This window comes from Eptatretus burgeri, chromosome 14 (assembly GCF_056783735.1).
Source record: "Eptatretus burgeri isolate ZD-2024b chromosome 14, Ebu_testis_v1, whole genome shotgun sequence".
Taxonomy (NCBI): domain Eukaryota; kingdom Metazoa; phylum Chordata; class Myxini; order Myxiniformes; family Myxinidae; genus Eptatretus; species Eptatretus burgeri.
In genome coordinates this window covers 9,758,180-9,782,470 of record NC_140974.1, presented here as the reverse complement: position 1 = coordinate 9,782,470, position 24,291 = coordinate 9,758,180, and the positions used below count along the sequence as shown (strand labels likewise).

The 24,291-nt window shown below is 40.2% G+C and overlaps 1 protein-coding gene and 1 pseudogene across 9 annotated transcripts in view; both read left to right on the top strand.

Moving 5' to 3' along the window:
* LOC147012629 (death-inducer obliterator 1-like) overlaps positions 1-18,816 on the top strand; it is a 135,655-nt gene extending 116,839 nt beyond the window's left edge. For all 9 annotated transcript variants that reach the window (XM_085853647.1, XM_085853646.1, XM_085853644.1 and 6 more), the window contains one exon: positions 16,492-18,816. In XM_085853647.1, the coding sequence (XP_085709773.1) occupies positions 16,492-17,879 (1,388 nt within the window). In that variant the 3' untranslated portion in view covers positions 17,880-18,816. The remainder of the gene's footprint in view (positions 1-16,491) is intronic.
* A 3,934-nt stretch (positions 18,817-22,750) lies between these two features.
* On the top strand, positions 22,751-24,070 carry LOC147012628 (uncharacterized; annotated as a pseudogene).
* Positions 24,071-24,291: the final 221 nt, after the last annotated feature.

Below are 24,291 nucleotides of genomic sequence, written 5' to 3'. Positions count from 1 at the left end.
ACCTGCTCATAATCCTTCCTTTATTGTTTTCTTTCATTGTCCTTGGTCTCATTGGCGCTCCCCCATTATTTTATGACCTTGTAGCCTTTCTAGCTTTGAAAGGCCATTGATTTATCACCCCAGCAAATGATGGAGTTGATTTGAGTGAAGAAAACAGGCTGAAAAGCTTGGAGGAGGGGGGGGGGGAATCAGATTTGATATTTCTTATTGTTATTAAAATTGTGTATTCCCATGACTTTTGGAAGGATAGGCTTTTGACATTGATAGTTATGTAAATCTGTATGGTATTATTGTGATTTATTATTTCCAATTTTATGGTGTGTGACCATCTTCCTCATCATCTTCTTCCTTCTTCCTTTCATATGCAGCACATGGCTACAAGTATATATATATATATATATATATATATATATATATATATATATATATATATATATATATATATATATATATATATATATATATGGCATGGCTACAAGCATTATTAGCCCCCGTTGGACATAGTCCGAAACGGGGGCTTATGGATTTGGTCTTAATTTTCGTGTCCGTGTGTGCGTATGTATGTGCGTCCGCAACCATATCTCGGACATGTATGGACCTATTTTATTCGTACTTGGCACAAAGGCAACACATAATGGTATACACATGCACATCATTTTTTTTCGAGAGCAGATCCAAGATGGCCGACTGGCGGCCATTTTAGTTATAAAAATAACCTGATGTTGAACATGTCCTCAACTATTTCCCGGACATGCATTTACCGATGTTGTTCAAACTTGGCACACAGATAATAATGAATGATGGCTTACATAAGCACATCAATTTTTTCCCCCGAAATCAGATCCAAGATGGCCGACTGGCGGCCATTTTAGTTGTAAACCCCGTCACCCCCCCCCCCATTTTGAACACGTCCTCAACTATTTCTCAGACTTGCATTTACTGATATTGTTCAAACTTAGCAACCAGTTAATGAATGATGGCTTATATATGCACATCATTTTTTTTCGAGATCAGATCCAAGATGGCTAACTGTTGACCATTTTGTTACTTAAATGTGTCCCCAAAGATTTCTCAGACATGCATGGTCCGATTTTGTTCAAACTTGGCACAAGCACAGTACATAATGGCATACACATGCCCCTCACTTTATTTTGCGATCTGATAAAAGATGGCTGACTCGTAGACTGGCGGCCATTTTAGTTGTACATAAATATGGGCTAGCCCTTTAGCTCCATCGAGCAAAATTACTAAAACAACGGGAGCGATGACATTTTATCTCGTCTTTTATCCATTGGTTGAGCGTCGTGGCTGTGCCACTGATGCAGCGTCCCCTGCAGGTTCGGGCAGGAATTTGTAATATGTTCATGCTGCTGGCAATAGCTCGCCTACTGTTCACGGACACCATGGGATCTTTAACGTCCACCAACTCATGTTGGCAGATGAGACACCCAGTTTAACGTCCATCCGAGGGACGGCACACCCATTGATGCCTCGCCCTGTCTGCAAGTTTGTAGCTGGTTCGAGATTCAAACCCAGGCTAGACTGTGTGACCGTAAACAAAAACGAAAAACCTGCATGCTTTCTCCATGTTATCAGAATGAGGATGAAACATTTTTCTTGTAACATTGTAAACTTGTAAACATTCAGATGTAACAGAGACATAATCAACCGTTTCAACTTCTTGTGCTCCATTGTACAAACGAACACTATCAAACATTTTCCAGAATAAATCATTTACGAGTGTAGCGTTTGTGTTATTCGCAGCCTAAGTGAATGTAAATTTACACAACAAGAAACTTTCGGCGAGATTCAAATAAGTTTGTTGATTATTTATTTCAAAACTTTTTGTTCCATTTGCATTCCAGTCTGTTCCAGTTATTGCATTTACCTTGAAGTAGTCTTCTTTTTTAGTAGAGTTTGAGATGACAATGGGATCATCCAAATCATAGATACTATCAATTGCTTCCATACTTGTATTTATTTAGGAAAAAAGATGTTAAAACTTTTGAAACCCTGACCCAAGTATTTGAATTATTTTCTGTCGTTCTTGGGGAGACAATTGAGTTTTGCCTTTCTTAATTTATTTATTTGCTTGCAATTTATGAGATTCCTTTTGGGCATCTTTTATACTCTTTACAGCACCTGCTACATTTCCCAAAGCAGAAGCAATTGAACCAATTAGGTCTTTATGTTTAAGAATTGTTGAACCTATACCCATTAGAGTATCAATTATCCCATCTCCTTTTTTTCTAAATTGATGTCTGACACCCCTTTGTCTTTTAGGTTTATAGTATCCTCTACCAAGATACATACCTTCACCCCTGTAGTATGGGGAAAGGAACATCCCATCCCCTGTAATTATTTTATATTTTCCCAACTCGTGTTTCCTCACAATAACCATCATATTTATTTATTGGAAAACTTCATGTAGGTGAATTCTGATGGATATAATTTCTCCATTAAAAGAAATCATGCGATTATCTTGGTCGGTTATCCTAAAATTTACTCTGTATATTGTTTTTCTTGACACAGGAAGATAAACCAGATTTTTGGGTTCCACATTGAATTTATCACCAATTAGGATTGAGTATGTGCTGAATGAAAATATTGTATTTGTTCTTATTCCATCATTATAAGCACCATCAATCAAATCACAGTGAATTAATACCAAATTTATGCCTGAGGATATTTGAATGACATTATCACTGTAAAACGTCCCATTAGTTTCAATCTTTTTTGAGGAGAAACCCAATAACTCTCTAAATGAATTATCAATTGTGAAATCAACCTTGTAGTTATTTTTAAGTTTAATCGTTGATTTTGAAGTATGTTTTTGAATGTCTATAACAATATTTTTTGGTTCATCGCCCTGTTCTTTCATAAGGCGAGCAATTTCGGAAGATATTTGAGAAATCTCATTTGCTCCGGGTGAAACTTATCGTTTTGTATCCACTTCCCAGATTATAACTAAACGTCATTCTCTCCATTCTGCTTCTCTCCATACAGCCTGGCAACTCCCGCCTGGCTACTCCCGCCTGCCAATACCCGAATCGTGCTCTCGAGTATCGATGTAGGTTAGGGCCGGTCTACCTCGTGTTCTGTGACCGTGCAATGGTTCCCATAGGATAGCGCTATGGACAGTTTCCTCCCGGCTTCTCCAGCAATGTCCGCTGAACCTAAGACGCCTGTGCATTAATGTCTGTGATACCTGTGGTAGTGTACCATATAGCTCACTATTTGTCAGGTGCTGTCGCCAGGAAACATTCAGGGCGGCTCTTAGAAGTCTCGTATAAACCCCATATAATCTCCTGGTCAATGTTTGTGTAAGTGTCCAGCATTCTGCTCCATAGAGGAGTACACTTTCAACAGCAGCTTGAAAAAATCCTAGCTTTTGATCTCGGGTCAGTTCGCTTTTCCAAATGGTAGTTAACTTTGATGACGCTTCCCAGGATTTGGCAATTCGAATTTCCATGTCCCTAGCAGTGTCATCTACCCAAGATCCTAGGTACTGAAATCACTGACGTGTTTTAGTGTATCTCCCTGAAGAGCAACAAGTGTGTCATCATGATTAGTGTTGAATGACATGTACTCTGTTTTGCCAGCGTTGATGTTAAGGCCTATCTCTTTGGCAGCAGATTCGACCCTATGCAGGAGTTTTTGTGCATCCTGGAAGGTATCAGAAAGTAATGCGACGTCATCAGCAAAGTCGATATCTGTGATGGTTACCGCAGGATACCTCTTGCTTCGGCGTTGTTGCAGAGTAAATCCGAGTTGCTCATGAGCTCTAGTTGCTTTGCGCATCGCATAATCAAGCATGATGATAAACAGGAATGCTACTAGAGTATCCGGCGCAGTGGTTAGGGCAGCGGCTTGGGATCCCAGTGTCCTGAGTTCAAGCCCCGTTGGCTGCTGAATTAACACCAGGGGGTTGACTCAGCCTGTCATCCTTCCGAGGTCGGCGAAATGAGTGCCAGTGTACTGGTCCCGGTGTATGCCCCGGTTAGAATAGGTGTACCATATCCCTGTGTGTCGTAAGAGGCGACCAGGGTTGGCGTCAGGAAGGGCATCCGGCCATAAAACATTGCCTCAAGAAAAAGCCCAACCCCTGCACAGCAGGGAAAAATGGCTGTAAAAACAGTCATTTTTATACTAGAGTATCCCCCTGAAGGACGCCTGCAAGAATGGCAAAGAAGTCAGTGTCGCCATCAGGGCTCTTAACATGTGTGATGGTGTCATTATACATGACACTAATGGCATTGACTAAAAACTGTGGGATGCCGTAAGCTAGGAGAATTTGGAGCATTTTACCTCGGTGGATGCTGTCGAAGGCTTTTCGGAAATCTACAAATGTTAAAATGGCAGGTAGATGTTTTACTTTAATGCCTTCGATTATTCTTCTTGGTGTCAGAATTTGCGCAATGGTACCTCTGTTTGGACGGAAGCCATTTTGATTATTGCGAATTACGGGTTCAATATGAGGACGAATTCGGTATAGCAGTAGCTTGTTGTATATTTTAGCCGAAATGCAGGTTAAACTGATACCCCTATAATTACTAGCTAGGTCCAGATCACCTTTTTCGGGAAAGGGAGTATAACACTTCTGGACCACTCTGATGGTTTGTCCCCATGTAATGCCATATTGCAAATATCGAGCAAATGCTGGTTTAGAGCTCCACTTTTCCAGACTTCAGTGGGGATGTTATTGCAGCCAGTAGCCTTATTGCAGGACATGGTCTTAACAACTGATATCAGTTCGTCCATGGTGAAGGGGTCAGTGTTGATCGGCAATGTATCATCCACCACAGTCTCAACTGGTACATCAATTACCGATGGTGGTTCCCTTCGAAGCTGCTCAAAGTACTGCTGCCATTTGTTGAGCATGTCTTGTGGATTTTCAGCTCTTAGCTTTCCCTGGTTTGTACTCTTTCGACCAGAGATTTCATTTACCGTTTGCCATGCCAACCTCGACTGATGTTGTTGGGTTGCAGCAGTGATCAAATGGGTCTTTTCTTGCACATACTGCTCTTGACTGCTTATAAGCTTCCTTCAGCTCTCGTTTGGCTTGATCATATGCAGTAAAGTTTACAACATGGTCATCAATCAAGAGTATTGCTCTATGTGCGTCTTTGAGCTGAGCGCGTTTCTCAAGGACGATCTGGTCTTCCCAAGGCACTCTCCGTCGTCTTCTTTGGCGTGATGGAACATGCCTCTTTGCAGCATACTCATGTGCTCTGACGATGTTAGTGTAAACAGACTTTGCTGTGGAGCTTTCATCGGCAGCTTGCAGCACCTCCAATCTGTTGTTGACTTCGACGGTGTAAGCTAAGCGTACGTCATTATCGGTGAGAAGTTTGCTCCAATCATGCTGTTGTGATCTTTGACTATTTACGTTAGAGCGGAAGCTAAGTCGAATTTGCGCCGTAACTATTTGGTGATCGGAACCAACTGAATGAAAGGTGTTATATGGCTCGCAATCTACTGCACTGCTGTGCCACTTCCTATTCATGAGGATGTAGTCTCGCTGTGCCCGTTGCTCGTTCGGATAAGTGAATGTCCATTGTTTCCCAGGTCGTTTTTGAAAAGAGTTGTTGAGGGAAAACAATTCGCAGCCAGCAATCAGATCGAGTAGAAAACGGCCATTTCGGTTTGTTTCATCATGATAGGAGTTTCCATGGGAGTCATTCTTGCCGATCTTAGCGTTCATATGTCCTCCCACTATCAAGACATTATGCTTCGGGACAGCTCTGATCAAGTCTGTCAGTTGGTTATAGAATGCTAAAGCATATTCTTAATCGGAGACGTTCGTTGGACTGTAGCATGAAATGATGGTGGTTTGGGGGTTGCCGTTAAACGAGGCAGTCAAGAGTCGCTTGTCGATTACCTCGTTGTTGTTGAGAGCTTGGACACCTTTGCTACTTAGAAGGAAACTGACTCCTCCGATGGTAGCATTTTGCTGGTTCTTCCAAGCTGAACTAGTCACTAGTGTCCATCCTTTCCCAGGTCATCATATTTGATGTCGATGTCTTCATGAAGGATACGATGTTCTTCAATGCAGATGACACAGGTGTTGTGGTGATCTGCATTCACAACTAGCTCATTTACCTTCTCAATGGAGTTGATGGTTCGAGTGTTGAATGTCGATACTCGTACTGTACTCCGACAGTTAACAATTCTGCTCGGATTGTTAGGCTTTCGACCAGTAGCATACTTATCGGACCCAGCCTGGTCTCCAACTGGAGAACGCGGTCCTTTTGTGGCTGCGCGACGACCGATGCACCATGAAGATTTCGTAGTGTTTGAAGTCATTGTTGCTGTTGCCTCTCGATGGCAGAAATAATCTACAGTGGTTGCCAGTCCTACTGTAGATCGCGGTGTTCGCTTGAACCGGTCTCCCCCCTAAGGCGGAGTGTACTTCATACCATTCTGCAAGTATATTAGCAGTCGCGAATTCGTGCCTCATCTACCCGATGCCATAGATGATTTTCTGACTATACTTTGTCTGTTTCCTGTCCCTCCACCTGTCTGGCATGGTTGTACCTACCAGTTTAGCTCTCTAGGTTTTTGGAACACACTCGATGTGATAGTCAACCCACAGTGTCCGAATAACCCCCACAACCATCCCAAATGCCCTCATGCTGTGCTGTTCTCTAGCAATTTAAGGGGTGAGCCCAGCCAGAACATAAATCACAAGTACTCTAGCATTTGGGCACTCGGGCTTAACCTGTACGGTCCTCAGGCACACATGGGCATCGCACAGGTAGGGCGCTGGATGCCATCCCAGTATCCGAAAACCCGATGTTTTCGCCTGTCGCCTTAATTATTATTTTATTAAATTATTAATATCTGCATTAAATTAAAGTTGGGAGTAAGGAGCATCTTTAAAAGTAAGCAGATTTTTCCACACCCGCTTGAACCAACTATGAGACATCTTTATGAACTTGGAAGATTTTTATGGTTGTTAAATTTTACCTTATTTTCCGAAATGGGTAAAAAAATCATTGATTTATATATTTGGAAAACAGGGTATTTAATTTTTTATTAGTTCAGGTTTAATTTCAAGATAATCCATTATTTTATTTATACAATATATTGTGTTGATATTTCCCTGAAAATGACAATCGTTAATAATATAAATCATCAATCCACGAAACATGGTCGTCATTTGTTCAGTCTCTTCTCTTGTAAGAAAAGGTGTATTATCACCCTCATACTTTACATTCATTTCTCGAATCAATCTTGCAAAGTAATTCATTTTTGCTGTAAATCTCAAAATTATATTCCTTTTAAAAGTTTTTTTTATTATCATTAATAAGAAGACAATCACAGAACATACATTGTTTAAAGGCTTTTGACTCTGTTTAAACCCCGTCTTTCACACGCAGGACAATTCTCAAATTTGTCATGTGGAGAATCAGGAAATTCAAGAGGCTCAAAATATAGTAAACTATTCATATTTATAAAGTAAAACTTAACTTCAAATAAAAGTCATCTTCGGTATCATCTTCGGTATTTTCATTAGTGCTTTCACAATCATCTATAAAACTACTTTCATAACTATCGTTTGGACACAAACTCTCGGTATCATAACTGTCTTCTGTTCCAAAAGAGATACTATCATCACTCATAATCTTCAAATTCTTCAGTTGAATAATGACTCGTATTTAATTAGTAGAAAAAACATTACCATCTATATCTATATACTTTTTTCATTAACAGATTGAACTACTACATTTTTTTGGATTAAAGGTAATTTTAAAATGATCCTTAACTACTATTGAACGAAATGTCATTTCACCTGATATATTAACATCGTTTATTTCATCAGGATTTACATCTTTAGGGTTGTTGAAAAAAATACAAAATTCTCCTTGCATATTACAGATGGTCTTATCTTTTCTTTCTAAAGCTTCATTCATAAGGCTTTCCTCTTTTGATATTTTTTCTTGTTTCATTGCTTTTTCTAGTTTTGAATATATTGCCAGAAGGAGAGGAGAAACTTTTGTTAGAGCTACTTTAATTGATGTTCTTCCAGATATACTACAAGCTCTTCCACTGAAGGAAATTGAAGAACTCATATTATTCACCATAATTGTATTTATCCAAAAGTTATATTTATCTTTATTCAATTTTAAATTCTTGACATATTTCTCAGTATCTTTAACAAATGAAGAGATTGATTGAAACTTGTCTTTTGTGTCTTGATACATTGTATTTATTAAGTGAAAATAGTTGGAGGATAAAATGGTTTTAAGCACAGATTCACCTATAAATTAAACGAAATTTTCATCAAGAAAATTTTATTTTAAGCAAAGTTTTGTTATATAAATATGGTGAATACAACGAACTGTGATGTTTGTAATCATGAATATAAATGTTATAAAAAACACATTCAAACCAACAAACACACATTAAATCTTTTCAGACAAATATCTCCACTTGACCAAGAAACAAAACATTGTGATAGATGTGATGATGATATTCTTAAAAATTTTTTTTTTATAATAAACACCTTCAATCACGCAAACACAAGAACAATGAAGAAAGGGAAGGTGCCACTAAATTCTCCATTGAAAACACTGATGGGGCATTTAAAGGACATATAAAAATAAGATTGTTTCGCTTTCAAGACCCTGGACCATCTTCAATCATGGAAGCTGTTGATATGGTTAAACAAAGTATTGAAACTATAATTAAAAACGCATTAAGTGAAATGAAAACTTTTAAGTTTTATATGGGAGTAAAATTGAATATGGTAAGAGAAGGTGATGAAACTACTCCCTATATGAGGACAAACCCTCATTTTATCTCATCATTTCAAGATTTTTAGGTCATCTCTACCGAGATGACCGAAGAAAGCCGCACCAAATGTCCGTCTGTATGTCCGTACGTCGGTCCGTACGTCCGTCAACAATTTTTCTTTCTGATCTTGATGAAACTTAGTATGTGGGTAGAGGTCGATGAGTGTTGCACAACGATATAACTTTTGTCCGGGTTCAAGGTCAGGGATGAGGTCACGAGGTCACGTAAGTTATAAAAATCGCCATTTTCAAAACCTATCTAGTCTGCCATTCTACAAGATATTCGGCAACTGTTTATTGATTATGATAGTAAAAAATATTATCTTGTATCTAACCCGACAGATTTTTGAATTTCCTTCCCGTTTGATCGTCACGTGATCTGGAAGATGGCCACAAACGCCGATGCGATTCGCAAAGAAGGAAGGAAGAAGAAATGAAATATAAATATAAAACACATTTTTAGCCTTTTATATTTATACATTTTCCGCCGAAGGTGCAAGAGTTTCAAAACCCGAAATGTAAACCTCGGCATTTATTTTCAAAATAGAATTTCGTGCGCGCGCGCGCCAACATGCTGAGTCATCTTTAACCAAACTGCGTAGTAGAACTGCGCAGTAGTCCGGTCATGGCGTCTGAGCAGTGGCCAGCGTGGTTCAGATTGACTGTGGTTTCTGGGGCGAAGGTGATTGTTAAGAAGTATGTCGGCGGTATAAATTTGAGTGACTGTATTGGTGATTTAATCACGCAACATCTTGACAACGAATATTCTGGCCGAACGATTGCATCAATTCAGTGCATCAGCAGGGATAATTCGCAGGCTTCTCTCGATCGTGCCGATATCTCACATAATCACCGACGGACATAGGGCTGCAGGCTGTGGGGCGAGGCCACGGATCCCGGATGAGGGGATAAGTGATAAATTATGCTACATGCTTCGGGCTTTCTGATTAATATATCAATGAGTACATTCCATAATTAATGAATTAATAATTAATGAATCTGGCATACAAAATGTTTTTTTCATACCTGACATGTTACTTTGTGCAGTGTCACGAAACTTCTGTGGAATTAATAATTAATGAATTTGCTAGCTCTAACGATTTTTCAAACCTCAATATCTCTATAAATACTTGACCAATTTTCATTCTGAAAGTTGCATTATAATCGGTGAAGAATAATGTACAGGATTATCATAATCTCCGAGAGCTAAGCCTATTTTTTCGTTTTTTTCTACAACTGGAAGTGAAATGTCCCCAGAGAGTGGACGGACCGAAAAACCACGTATTGCACTTACTGGTGATTCTGATGTGTTAATCCGGGTTCTAAATGAACAATACATATTTATTAATTATGTCATTAGTAGTATTATCCTAGTGTATCTCTGTGAACTATTTCACTCTAAACGGTTAGTTTGGACTGTTTCGCGGTTACCTGAACTGAACATTGAGAACTTGTGGTATTATAGAGATGACCGTCACCCCCACACGGGGCTAATTTTGTAAGATGTGATGTTTACGATGAACTCCAGAGACAAGAAAATGATGTTGATAATACTAGTAGGTAGTGGATTTACTATTACAAAAATAATCTTTTTAGATATAGACATCTTAAAATCAGATTCTCTTCAAGCTTCTTCTTATATTGATTTACCAAAAGAGATAAAACTTAAGAAAGCAGTTGTTAATATTCAAAACAAAGATAATAAATATTTTCTATTGTCTGTTCTTGCTCACTTACATCCTCCACAATGGAAACCTGAAAGGGTTGAACATTATAAGAAATACGAGAATACATTAAATGTTAAAGATTTAAAGTTTCCAATGTCATTGAGAGATATTCCTAAATTTGAGAAAATTAATAATCTATCTGTTAATGTATATGGATTAATGGATACAAACAAAGTTCAGATATTAAAAATTTCAAACAACTATAAAAATGATGAAACACACATTGACCTTCTCAACTTTACTTCAAAGGAAAAATCACAGTATGCTTTCATCAAAAATTTCTCAAGATTAACCAAATCACAACTATACAAGAGAAAATGTAAAACGTATCCTTGTAAGAGATGTCTCAACTCCTTTCATACAAAATAACGATTAAATCAACATTCAAAATATTGTCGTAATCATAAATCAACCGTAATAAATTTACCAAAAGCAGGTTCAAACATATAATTCAAATTTTTTAACAAATCTATAAAACATCCGTTTGTGATATACGAGGTGTGTTCTAAAAGTATCCAACCTTAATTTTTCGTGCATAAACAAATGAAGCTTGGGAGGCGTGGTTTGGTGCACGTATGTAGGCGATCCTAATTCGTATGCGTGAATATTCTCCCGCCTGCAGAAGCTGTCAGTCGCCGACAGACTGCCGATGAGTGAGGAAGTGTGAGCGCCGTCGGATTTTCGTTTTTGACAAAATGATGGAAAAACTTGAACAACGCTACTGCATCAAATTTTGTGTAAAGCTTGGCGATTCCCAAGTGGAAACGATCCGCAAGATTCAACAGGCTTTCGGGAACGAAGCAATGGGCACCACACAGAAAAAAGAGTGGTACAACCGCTTCAAAGATGGTCACATCAGTGGAAAGTGAAGCACGTTCTGGTAGGCCCTCAACATCCCGAAATGAGATCGTCATTGACCAAGTGAGGACCCTGCTGATGCAGGATCGTCGAATCACGATCAGAGAACTTGCAGACGAGGCGGGCGTCAGCATTGGATCCGTTCATTCCATTGTGACTGAGGATTTGGGCTTAAGGAGACTCTCAGCGAAGTTCGTGCCAAAGCTGCTAGCGATCGAGCAGAAGCAACTCTGTTTGGAGATCGCACAGGACATGCTGGAGACTGTGAACAGTGATCCCAACTTATTCAACACAGTGATCACTGGTGATGAGACCACAGTGATCCATCATTTTGTCAAAAACGAAAATCCTACGGCGCTCACTTACACTTCCTCACTCATCGGCGATCTGTCGGCGACTGACAGCTTCTGCAGGCGGGAAAATATTCACGCATACGGATTAGGATCGCCTACATACGTGCACCAAACCACGCCTCCCTAGCTTCATTTGTTTACGCACGAAAAATTATGGTTGGATACTTTTTGAACACACCTCGTATGCTGATTTTGAAAGTATCCTTGAAAATATAGATATAGTTTCTATATAGATATAGTTTATAGATAGATATAGTTTATAGAAATATAGATATAGTTTATAGAAAATATAATTTCTCCAAATCCAAATAAATCATACACAAATAAATATCAAAAACATACTCCGTTTGGTTTCTGTTATTATATCAAATCATCTCTTGGTGATGAATACAAGTTAGAACTTTATCGAGAAGATGCCTCAGAGGAGTTTGTAAGACGATTGGAAAAAGACTGCATAAGACTAAGAGAATAATAGCTAAAACCTATAAATCAATGTCATTAACAAAGGGAGAGAAAAAGGAATTTAGAAAGAACAGTTTCTGTCATATTTGTTAGGAGAAAATTGAGGGTGAGGTCAAAGTTTGGGATCATTGTCATCTTACTGGAAAATATAGAGGTCCAGCTCATTCCCGTTGTCATCTTAATTACAAGCCCCCAAACTTTATTCCTGTCTTTCTTCACAACAATGCTCACGATGACACACATCTATTTAGAAATGAACTTTCAAAGACATCTGAAGATATTTCTGCCATTCCGAACACAGATCAAAAATACATCTCATTCACAAAAACAATTCATACATCCCCCATAACCCATATCAGATTTCTTGACACACAAGTTTATGGCAAGTCTATTATCTAACTTAGCATCAAATATTGTAAGAGATTAAAAACTTACTGATTCTTAAATCAAATTTCTCAAATCAAGAAGATATTGATCTCTAATCACAAAAGGGAATATATCCGTATGACTACATGGATTCATTTGAGAAGTTCAAAGAAACACAACTTCCTTCAAGGGAAAGCTTCCATAGCAAGTTGAATAAAACTCATATTTCCAATAGAGATTATATACAAGCTAAAAGGTTTGGGAGAAGTTTAATATAAAGAATCTTTGAGAATATCATGATTTGTATCTTAAAAGTGATGTTTTTGTTATTGGCTGATGTGTTTGGAACTTTTTGAACAGTCTGTCATAATAAAAATTCGTATGGATTAGACCCCGCTCACTATAACACAGCCTCGGGTTTGGCTTGGATTGCTTTGTGAAAAATGACAAAACAGAATTTGGAATTAATCAGTGATATAGATATGCTTTTAATGATAGAGAAGGCTAAAAGAGGAAGAATATCTCAAGTATGTTCCAAGAGATATGCTAAAGCATATAACAACTAGAGGGGGAGCACTCGGGAGAGTGCAAAACCTCCGCCGCCAATACTGCTGGGTCACTCAAGTGAACCTTATATCTTATTCATTAAATATGATGTCAACAGTGCTGTGAGTTATAGTTCTTTTCTCCAACATTTTTTTGGGGGTTGGGGGGGGGTTGGAAATCACTTAAAACATGTAAAAATGCAAAAAAAAAAAAGAAAATCGAAATTTTGTTGACAAAAAAGTTGCAAAAAAATTTTTCTTTAATTTTTTTTGGGGGGGGTTAGAAATCACTTAAAAAATGTAGAAATGCAAAAAAAAAATTTCCCCTTTTTGGGGGGGTAACAATTTTTTGGGGGGAGGGGGGTTGGAAATCACTTAAAACATGTAAAAATGCAAAAAAAAAATTTTTTTCCTCAATTTTTGGGGGGGTTGGAAATCACTTAAAATATGTAGAAATGCAAAAAAAATTTTCTCTAACAGTTTTTGGGGGGGGGGGTTGGAAATCACAAAACATCTGGAAATGCAAAAAAAAAAATTTCTATTTTTTTGGGGGGGGGGAACAATATTTTTGGGGGGGGGTTGGAAATCAATTATAAAATGTAGAAATGAAAAAAGAAAATTCTCTAACAACTTTATTTTGGTGGGGGGGGGTTTGGAAATCACTTAAAACATGTTGAAATGCAAAAAAAAAATTTCTCTATTTTTTTGCGGGGGGGGGGGGGGGTAAAGAAATTTGGGGGGAGGGTTGAAATCACTTAAAACATGTATAAATGCAAAAAAAAACATTTTTTTCTCTAACAATTTTTTTTTGGTGTGGGGAGCAAGTCCAAAATTTAATGGCATGATCCTTGGACCATACCTAACCCCCCCCCCACCAAGTTTCGTCAAAATCCAACGAGGAGTTTTTCCGTACTACTGTTCACAAACAAAGAAACAAACAAACAAAAACAAACAGAAAGGGGTGAAAACAGTAACCTCCATCCATCTTCGAAGATGGCGAAGGTTAAATATCTTCCTGATTATAATAAGAATGAGGACAACTCTTACCTGATGTATTATGATGCTAACAATTTGTATGGGTGGGCTATGTCTCAATCTTTACCTTTTGGAAAACTGAAATGGGTTAAAGAAAAACACTGAAACAGTTTTACAAGACATTGTTGTCTCCTCTCAAAAAGAATTGGATGAAGCTGAAGTTGGATATTATTTTGAGCTTGATTTAAAATATACAGAAGAACTTCATCACAAACATAAAGACCTACCTTATGCCCCTGATAAAGAAAGTCCAAGAAAAGAATGGTTAAGTGATTACCAACAGTCATTTAATATTAAAGGTAAATCTCCATAAAAACTACTTACCACATTAAATGATAAAGAAAGTAATGTTTTGCATCAAAGGAGCTTGAGACAATATTTATCTGTTGGGTTGAGGGTGAGAAAAATTCATAGGATTTTGAAATTTAAACAAAGTCATTGGTTAAAGAAGTATATTGATTTGAATACAAAAAGGAGAACAGAAGCAAAAACAGATTTTGAGAAGGACTTTTATATATTAATAAATAATGCTGTATTTGGAAAGACTATGGAAAATGTTAGGAATCAACAAAACATAAGACTTGCTACATCTTGGAAATAGGCTTCAAAGTTAATTAATAGACCAAGTTTTGAGTGAGTGGAGGTGTTTTCAGAGAACTTTTGTGCTATTCATTTGAAAAAAGAGAGTATTGAAATGGATAAACCTATTTATTTTGGAACATCAATTCTTGACTTGTCGAAGTCGTTAATGTATGACTATTACTGTAATAATTTAAAATCAAAGTATAAGGATAATGTGTCATTGTTTTATATGGATACAGATCGTTTTATATTAGAAATTAAGACAAGTGATGTATATGAGGATATGATTGATAATATATATATATATATATATATATATATATATATATATATATATATATATATATATATATATATATATATATATATATGATACAAGTAATTACAAGTCAGGTGATGTGTTGTTTTCATCAAAGAATAAAAAGGTTATTGGTAAGTTTAAAGATGAATTGGGTGGGAAGGTCATGAGTGAATTTATAGGATTGAGATCAAAGTCATGCTTTTACGTATATTGATAATAATAACATTGAAAGGTGTGATAAGAAGCTAAAGGGAATAAAGAAAAATATAATCAAGGAAACAATAAACTTTAAACATTATTACAACTGTTTAACCTTAAAGAAGGAAGAGTACAGAAAAATGAATACAATAAGAAATTATAAACATCAATTATATGCAGAAGAGATAAATAAGAAAACATTAGGAGCTTTTGATGATAAAATATATATTTTAGAGAATGGAATCAACCATCTCCCTTATGGTTATAAGTATAAGTGTTAAGATATTGGGTTGGGAATTTTAACAGGCTACTGCTGTCTTTTTACTGATTTATAAATGATAGAACCAAGCAATAACCAAACCAAAGAGTGGAGATGTAATCAGCCTTGGTATTTAAATGGGAAACAATGAATGTGAGAAATATGTGAGAGTCAAATAAGTCTTACTGAAGAAATAACCAGGGTAAAAGTGGATAAAACAAATAAGTGGATAAATTTAATTGCAAATAAGTTGGAGGATGTAAAGAAAAAAAAATCCTTGAATGGACTGAAAACTTTGATGGTTATCAATTAAACAATGGAAAAACAATTTACTTCAATCTGAAAATGATATGTGGCTCAGGAGGTGGTCAAATAAGAGCATTAAAAGAAGTTTATCATTTCATTTCTGCTCAACAAAGACATTTAAACCAAGAACCATGTTCCAAGTTATTTTTTGTGAATATACTCGATGGAAGTGAATGTTACAAGAAAATTAAGTTATTCCCTAAAGTAGAACATGGGCAAATATTCATTGGTTCGCTCTTTGAGTGGAATGAAAATATGAAAGGGAAGAAGTGCTTTCATCAGTAAGTCTCAATCCTTCATAGTCCTAATTTTACATTTGCTTGTATGGGAGGGAAGGGGGATAGGTGGGGAGAAAATCAGTTTCCTATTTTGGGATTTTGAGGCTTGAGTCAGAAAGTTTTTCCTTTTTTCCCCATTCATTTGAATGGGAGTCCCAGAAACCCCATTTATCATCTACTTCCAATGCTCTCCAAAATTTCCTATCAAATGTATGCATAAGTTCATGTGCCTGTATGGGAGGTTCGGAGGAAAAGGCTGTATTTTTAAAATGCACTGAAGAGAATTCTGCTGTTTGTCTTTAACTTGTAACAGTTTACAAGGCCCCAATCTCTGTCTGTTGACATATCATTATATTGTGTGCCTTGAATAAATACATTGCCATTATAATGCACAGTCTTTTTATCTTGGCTCCGACTTTGCAGGGTTGGAGGGTTCTCGCCCGAATGTCATCATTGGCCTGGTGGTGAGGCAGCGAGGGCGCCGGCACGGTGACATCATTCAAGAAATGCCTTCACTCTATGAGAAGGAGCGAGGAGCATCATCTGGTGGAGGAAATAGAAGACGAGCACTAAGTGTGGATGAAGAAAGCGAAGATGTATGTCATTCAAGGACTGCGCATAGACCAGGGGTGGAAGAAGATGATGAAGTTGCGGAGCCGGCTCTACCTGCCATCTCTCTTTACTCCAAGTCTGATGATGGGGTGCTTGCATCACTGCCACAGCTTGTGCATAAGAATAGCTCAGTAGACCCCATTGTGCAGCAGTTTTCAACCATTGAGGAAGAGATTGATGAAGGAGAAGATATGGATTTGGTTGATGAAAATGAGGATGATGAGGAGGTGGCAGTTGCTCCACAGCCAAAACAAGATGATGGAGATGAAGCGTATGATCCAGAGGATGAGTCGATGTTTAACACGATTGCGGCTGCAACTGGAGGGCCACAGTACCCAGCGCAACAGTCTTTCGGAGCTGTTGGCCAATCGGGTGCGCGAGGAAATGAACTTTCAAGTGGCGGCTCCTTGCAGGACCAACAGCAGCTGCTGGAATGTCTTACTTGGCAGATTGAGGAACAACGCAAACAGCTTGAAGAACAAGAGGCGAACCTGAAGCATTCTTGGGTGTCTCAAGATGCTTCTCCAAATGCAGTCCAAGATTCTCAATCTCACATCCACCACAACCGTGACCCACGACAGGCTGCCTCTTGTACATCAACTGCACCACCCTCTGTTGTTGAAACCCTTGATCCATCGACAATACAGGGATATGATGGTTTTCCACATGTTTTTCCTCCACCTGTTCCATCTTCACTCCCACTGAACCCTCCAACGTCGAAGCCGGTGGCATTTGTACATCCTGCTCTCCCAACTCCGATCAGTGTACCCATGTATGCTCCTGGTATGGCTTCTTCTGGACCAGACACAACGACACGGCATGACAAGTTAACTCGTAGCTATGCACCGTGGCATGAAAGGGAACAGGACCAAGAATGGGAGCGGTCACGTGAAAGATTGAGGGATCATGAGTGGGAGAGAGATTGTGAGCGCTACAGAATACGAGATCGAGACCAAGAGCGAGAGTGGTCCAGGTCTAGGCAGGGTGACCACCACCACCACAGGCAGGCAGACCAGTCGAGGGGATGGAGAAGGGATGGGAATTGTGAACGCGATTGGAGACCACAGCATTACGACTTGCGCCAGGGTCACCGTGATCACAGGGACAGGGATGTGGAGAGGCACTGGGTCCACAGGCGAGATGAGACGGGACACAGGAGCTCGGACAGGAGGTGGGAGGATGAAAAGTCACGGTACTAAAATGCACGGCCCTGCATTTCTGTGCCAAGGTAGTGAATCTTGATAATCTTACCATTTGTTTTTTTTTTAAATCAACGGTGTTCTTTTGTATCGACATCTTAACAGGTGTATTTCCCGTGGCTGATTGTGTCCACCTCGAAAACATTGTTCTGGAAATACTCATTGAGGCTGTATTTTTAGATGAGGGAACCCTTCTTTTCTGCAGCGATCCACACTCAATATTTGACACTACCATTTGCGGGAAGTGCACTCTTTGAGTGTGTGATGTGTGCTTGTGGTTGCGGTATTCCTGTGACCAGTTAAATTGCAGAGCCGCATTCCACGAGGCCGTTTGATGTACTCTCCCCGAACATTGCAGTTTGCAACCTGGGCGAAAGCAACAGCTCCCAGATTATTTTTGGAAATTGTTGTATATGTATGTATTTCTGTACAATGATGATTATGTTCCTTTTTTTACACTTTTGTGTTCTTGACACAAGCCGAATTCATTTTCTTGGGTCGCAACAGTTGTTTATTTTTTTTTTCCACAACGCTTCTGAAGCAGTTTAGTTGCTCCGAAAACCCATCGAACGCAGACATCAGTGGTCGGAAACAATGTTTTTACAAAGTTTGCTGATGCTGGTAATTTGATGCGATTTATTATTATTTTTGTTTGTTTGTTTGTTTCCATCCTCTTGTGATTCCTGGTGTTATTATTGTCGTCGTTTTTCCTTTAAATCGTTTCCTTTGGCATCCAACTCCTCATTTAACCATTTGAAGTTCCACAGAGACCGATCATGTTAATGTTCTGCGACAACTACATACAGCAAGCTAATGTTCAACATCTCATGTACGAACCACCTTTAAACTGTTGATTTTTTTTGTTATTGTTGTTGTTGAGTTCATTGCTGTATTTTTCTTAAAATAAAGCTTCATTGAAAGCTGGCTTTATAACAAACAGTTTTCACATTCATTGTTGTTTTTCCGTTTCCGATAAAAGGTGGGGAGGCCTCACAAAAGAGTTGTTTTAAAAAGGGCTTTTTGAAAGTCGATAAGGAATCAATTTGGCAGAGGGACAGTGGCTGTGATAGGAGGAGAAGAAGAAAGCGGCAGTTTTCAGGTGTTGGCGATGGTGCATTCGGGATCTTGAAGTGACGGGAATGCAGTATTATTCCCAATGAGAGTTCATGGATGTAGATACAGTTAATGAAGTAACGTGTGGAAGGTTCTGGCTGTTTGCTGAAAGTGGGGAAATGAGGGTATGAAGCAGTAATGTCGGACTTGAGTCCATTTTGGGGGGGGGGGGCGGACTCTGGTTTGACTTTTCAGGAATGCTAAGTACTACGACAGGAATGCTAAGTATGAAGGGGGGAGCGTTCCATGTCAAGTGTACACATTTTTCAGCGAAATTTTGACACATTGCCTCAGATTTCACTCTTTTTTTTGTGCAAGTGTTTGTATCCACGGTAAAACATTATGTGTCAATTTTCAGACTTGGGGGCTCATCGGGGCCCATTTTAGCCCCCCCCATTTGGGTGCCCCCAGTTGACCCACAATCTTCCAGTGGCCATATCACGGGTTGTAGTGGTCTGATTTGGATGATCTTGGTATCAAAATGCTCATAAAAGTGAGATCTTTCGAATCGCGTAAATTAAATCACTCAGAAACAGTAATTCAAAAAGTTACAGTTTGGCGTGCCCTTTGACCTTGGGCCCCCGCCCCCCAGCCAAACCGATGATCCCGATTTTTTTTCGTGTGAGAATACCCCTTCATATACTCCAACACCTCAGCATAAATTAAAATGGGATCTCAATAGGTTCAAGTGTGATGATGGTTTTATTGTTCGGGGTCCACATATCACTAATTCTTGATTCGACATTGGGCGACGTTTGCCGTCATCGTTCCAATGACATCACCTGCTGGCAGGCGACTTTATGTCTGAAATTGACATTCATCTCTGGACTATATATATATATATATATATATATATATATATATATATATATATATATATATATATATATATATATATATATATATATATATAGTTACGGAAATGGCCATTAATGGGACTACTAGATATAGGATTAGCTCAGTTCCCCCATTAAATTAATGTATAGATAGGTTGTGTGGTGTAAGGGATGATATGTGTGTGTCGGGAGGTGTAGAAGACTGTGTTTTTCTGTTCATACGGTGGTGGAACGAAAGACGATTCTCCTTCCTCTCCTGTACGAACGGGAGGGGAGTGGCCTAGAGCGAGAGGTATGGCCTGGAGAGGCAGTGACGCGAAGGGGCGGAGACTTTGGTCAGAGAGTCGCGGAGAGAAGCGAGAGAAAGCAGAAACAAAAGATGAGTATGTGGAAATAGTGGCGCTCAAAGTGTGCTCGTGTTTCGAAGCGAGCGGAAAAAGGGACATCGTGGACAGGTTCAGTTTTGGCGGTTTGAAAACCGCAGGCAGTCGACGAGGAGTGCTCGTGTCTCGAAGCGAGCAAATGAAGGAGCTCTGAGTTTGGGGAACGGCAATCGCGAAAGAAAAGAAAAGGGAACAAAGGAGTGCTGTGTGTGAGGAACGGCCGGGTTCTCGAGGCGTGCTCGGAGTCGCTTCGAGGCAAGCGAACGAAGGAGGCACCATGTTGGATCTGCCGGGAGAGGCGCTAACCCGACCTGCACGTCGGTGATTCGACCGAGAGAGGCACTGAGAGGACGAAGCAGGAATCGGGTTTCGAGGTGGGAAGGCCGGAGAGGAGACGCCGGACCTTCAGACGGTCCTAACTCACCAACGGCAACGGCGTGTCACGTTTGCCGATCCGCCTGTGGAACTTGGACCTCGACTTGGGCCTTGTATGGAGAACAGGCCAGGCCGGGATTTGTGTGCTGGACCGTGAGAGAGATCAGCTGAGGCTCATCTTCGACCCTACGCGAGGTCAGAGCGCGCGGAGACCAAAGGAGGAAGAATATCGCGCTGCCATCTTGCCACGCAGCACGTTCGAGCGGGAGTTTGAACCCATGGACACCACCGCTTGTTATGAGTGATATTCGTGCTTTTGGACATGGTCCTCTCGTTCATGAGCCATCACCAAGTACTCTGTGTGCATGCATGCTGTTTGTTTGAACGTCTTGTATAAGGCATATTTCGTAGAATCCCCTCGAAACCTTTAGCCGTGGTCCCCTAGTTAAGAACGGTTTGATTGTTAATAAAACCATTGTCGTGTATATTGCTTGTGTTGTGATCCCTGATGTCCCCAATAAATCTGGTTAATTCTGATGAAGTTGCCGCTATGGATTAATGTGTGTCGCATCGAAGAACGATCCGTTCGATTGGCATATAAAACCAAAAAGTGGTTACAGACTGGTAGACTCCGCTCGGTCTCTGACAAAGCCAGTCTGTAACTAGGGGTTCTATCTCCCCAACTGGTAATGTACGGATTACGTTGGTATCGCGATTGAAGACGCGTGACCCGAGGCCTGTGCCGAGCCGGCCAGCGTTATAGACTCCCGGAGACGGCGGTGGTGAGGCTGGCACCTCGGACTGGGTCAGATTCCCACCACCCCGGATCCGCAACAACTGTCGTCAGGAGTGGGATATTTGGACCTGCGGTGCATTTCTCACCCCGGACATTGAGTACAAAAAAAAACGGTCCAAATTGGATTTGATTTTATGCTTGAGCGGATCAGAGGAAAAATTTGCAAATTATAAAGAAAATGGAGTCGCGAAATGGCGGCGTGGCTCCATCTCGGTGCGACACGAAGCGAGAGAGGGCTAATTATAGCGCAACGAACGGCAAGGCATGAGGGAAACGCTCCCGCCCACCGGTTCAGGCCGCGTGGACACGGTACACGCCGGGGCAGACGAACGAGGACGCCAACGCATACATTCATGAGCCTCATGGACACTTGTCGGATGTCTTGGACCAGTGGGAGTGTGCTGAAAACTATATGGAAGAATTGCAGATTGAATTGGACGAGGAACAGCGGCGTGGAGACGAGGTTCAGGAGGATTGTGTGCATGGGGATTCACAACGATTGGCCGATGCAGAGGAACGAATTCGGGAGCTGGAAGAGGACTTAGCCAGCACAGTCGAGGAATTACATGGGGAAATGACGAAAGTAGATTGGTTGCGTGGGTTTTTGTTACAAAAGGCGAGCGAACTGAATAAAAGAAAAGAGGAGGAGCATATTAGTAATTCCTGGGATAGGAAGAACTTGGAGGAAGAATGGGAAAAAAGCTATGTGAAGAAAAGAATAAAGTAGAGTGGTTTACCCGTTTGTTGGAACATGAGAGGAGTGAACTGAACAAAAGAATAGAGGAGGAGCAAATTAGTAATTCTCGGGATAGGAAGAGCTTGGAGGAAGAATGGAAAATAAGGTAGAAAAGGAAAAATGTGAACACGATCGGGAATTGGAACTACTGAAGGAAGAGGTAAGACCAGGCAATCAGATAAGGGAGAGCCTGGAACAGAAGATAAAAAGAGGAGAGAAATCTCTGGAGAAAAGGAAGGAAGAATTGTTGGAAAAGTCAAGACAGTTCAAAGAATTACAGGGAGAAATGAGGAAAGTAGAGGGGAGTACCCATAAGTAGGAACGAGAAGAGTGAGCTGAACAAAAGAATAGAGGAGGAGCAAATTAGTAACTCCCGGGATAGGAAGAGCTTGGAAGAAGAATGGAAAACAAAGCTCGAAAAGGAAATACGGGAATTGGAACTACTGAAGGCAGAGATAAGATTAGGCAATCAGATAAGGGAGAGCCTGGAACAGAAGATAAAAAGAGGAGAGAAAAATCTGGAGAAAAGGAAGGAAGAATTGTGAGAAAAGTCCGAACAGCTTCGGGAATTAAAGTCCAGGGGAAATAAACTGGCAAGTGAACTAGAAATTAGCAAGGGACACGGTAAGAGAATGGACGAATGGAGAAAGCAAAAATGCAAAAGAGGTGTGGAGATGAGAGAGGAATTATGGGGAAAAGCTTCTGAGTTACGGAAACACCAAAGCACAGAGAGGGAATTACAAAACGAACTGAGGATTTTAAGAAAGGAAAGAACGAGAACGGAGAATGAAATGTTAAGGAACCACACTGTGCAGATCAAACAGTTAGAAGCCAAAGCAAGGTCGGAGTGTGCGGAGGTGAGAGAGGAATTAGAAAAAAAATCTTCTGAGTTACTGAAACACCAAAACAAAGAGACGGGATTACAAAATGAGCTGAGGATGTTAAGAGAGGAGAGAAAGAGAACGGAGAATGAAATGTTAAGGAACCACACTCAGCAGATCGAGCAGTTAGAAGCAGAAGCAAGATTAAAGAATGAGATGCAAAAAAGAGTAATGAAGGGAACGATGACATTGGAGAAGGAAGAACAAGCGAGACAGTGGAATAAGAAACAAAAAGAAAGACAAGAACAAGTGAAAAAGAAAGCAAGGTTGACGTACGTGGAGATAGTGAAGGAACAACGAATGAAACGGGAAAAGGAGATCGGCCAATTGAAGGAAACGATGAGATTGCAGAATGAAGAACATGAGAGACGGTGGGGTAGAAAACAAAAACAGTATGAGTTTGAAATTAACCAACTCAAGTAGAGAGCAAAGTTGGAGTCCACGGAGATGGAAAAACTCCGGAAAGATAACGAACAACTCAAACGGCTCGGAGAGGAAGAACGACTCAAGTGAAAAAGAAAACCGAGCCAGGAAGTAGAACAGCACCAAAATATGGGATGTGTGACATCACCACAGGGAGTAATGTTGGTGGTGCGGAACTTGATTGACATCACTCGTCGGATGACACCACACTTAGAGCAAACCCTGGTGATTGAGACATTGAGGGAGCATACGGGGTTGTTGACGAGTGAGATACATTTTGAGCAGGTCCAGCATGTGGAGCTGACAGCCCCAGAGGAGTGTGGCAAACCGATGATGAGTAACCTGCTGGAGAGAAGCGACCGGACAGAGGTGACTCTGGAACGAACCAGGTACGTGGGTACATGTATACATGGTGCGGACGAGGAGTTTAAGGTAGAAATTGAATTTTATGTTCACGAAGAGACTCTGTCCGATGGGGTGCACGTATGCGTGACCCCTGAATGTGTGTGTGGAGTGCCTGTGAATTAATGTTGTGAGCCCACAGTCCAGACTACAGCACCGGTGTGTGCTGCCGAGGCCGAAGTGTGTGTGAGTACTCACCTGGCGGTCGAGAATGTAACCCTGGAGTGTGAGGTGGTTGGTCAGTAAACAGGCAAGGATGAAGGTGTGGAAGGTCAACACATAACCTTGGAATGTGTGCAGCCTGCTGTGTGTGGGCGTCCTGAGCGTGGAATGAGTGGTGACATAGGAAATAGGTTTGAGGTGCAAGGGGAACTAGAAATGCCACCAGGACAGAACTTGAGCCAGGGGATGGAAACCATAATGGACAGATCCGCAGGGGTTCTTACAGAGTTGGAGGTGCTGCATCC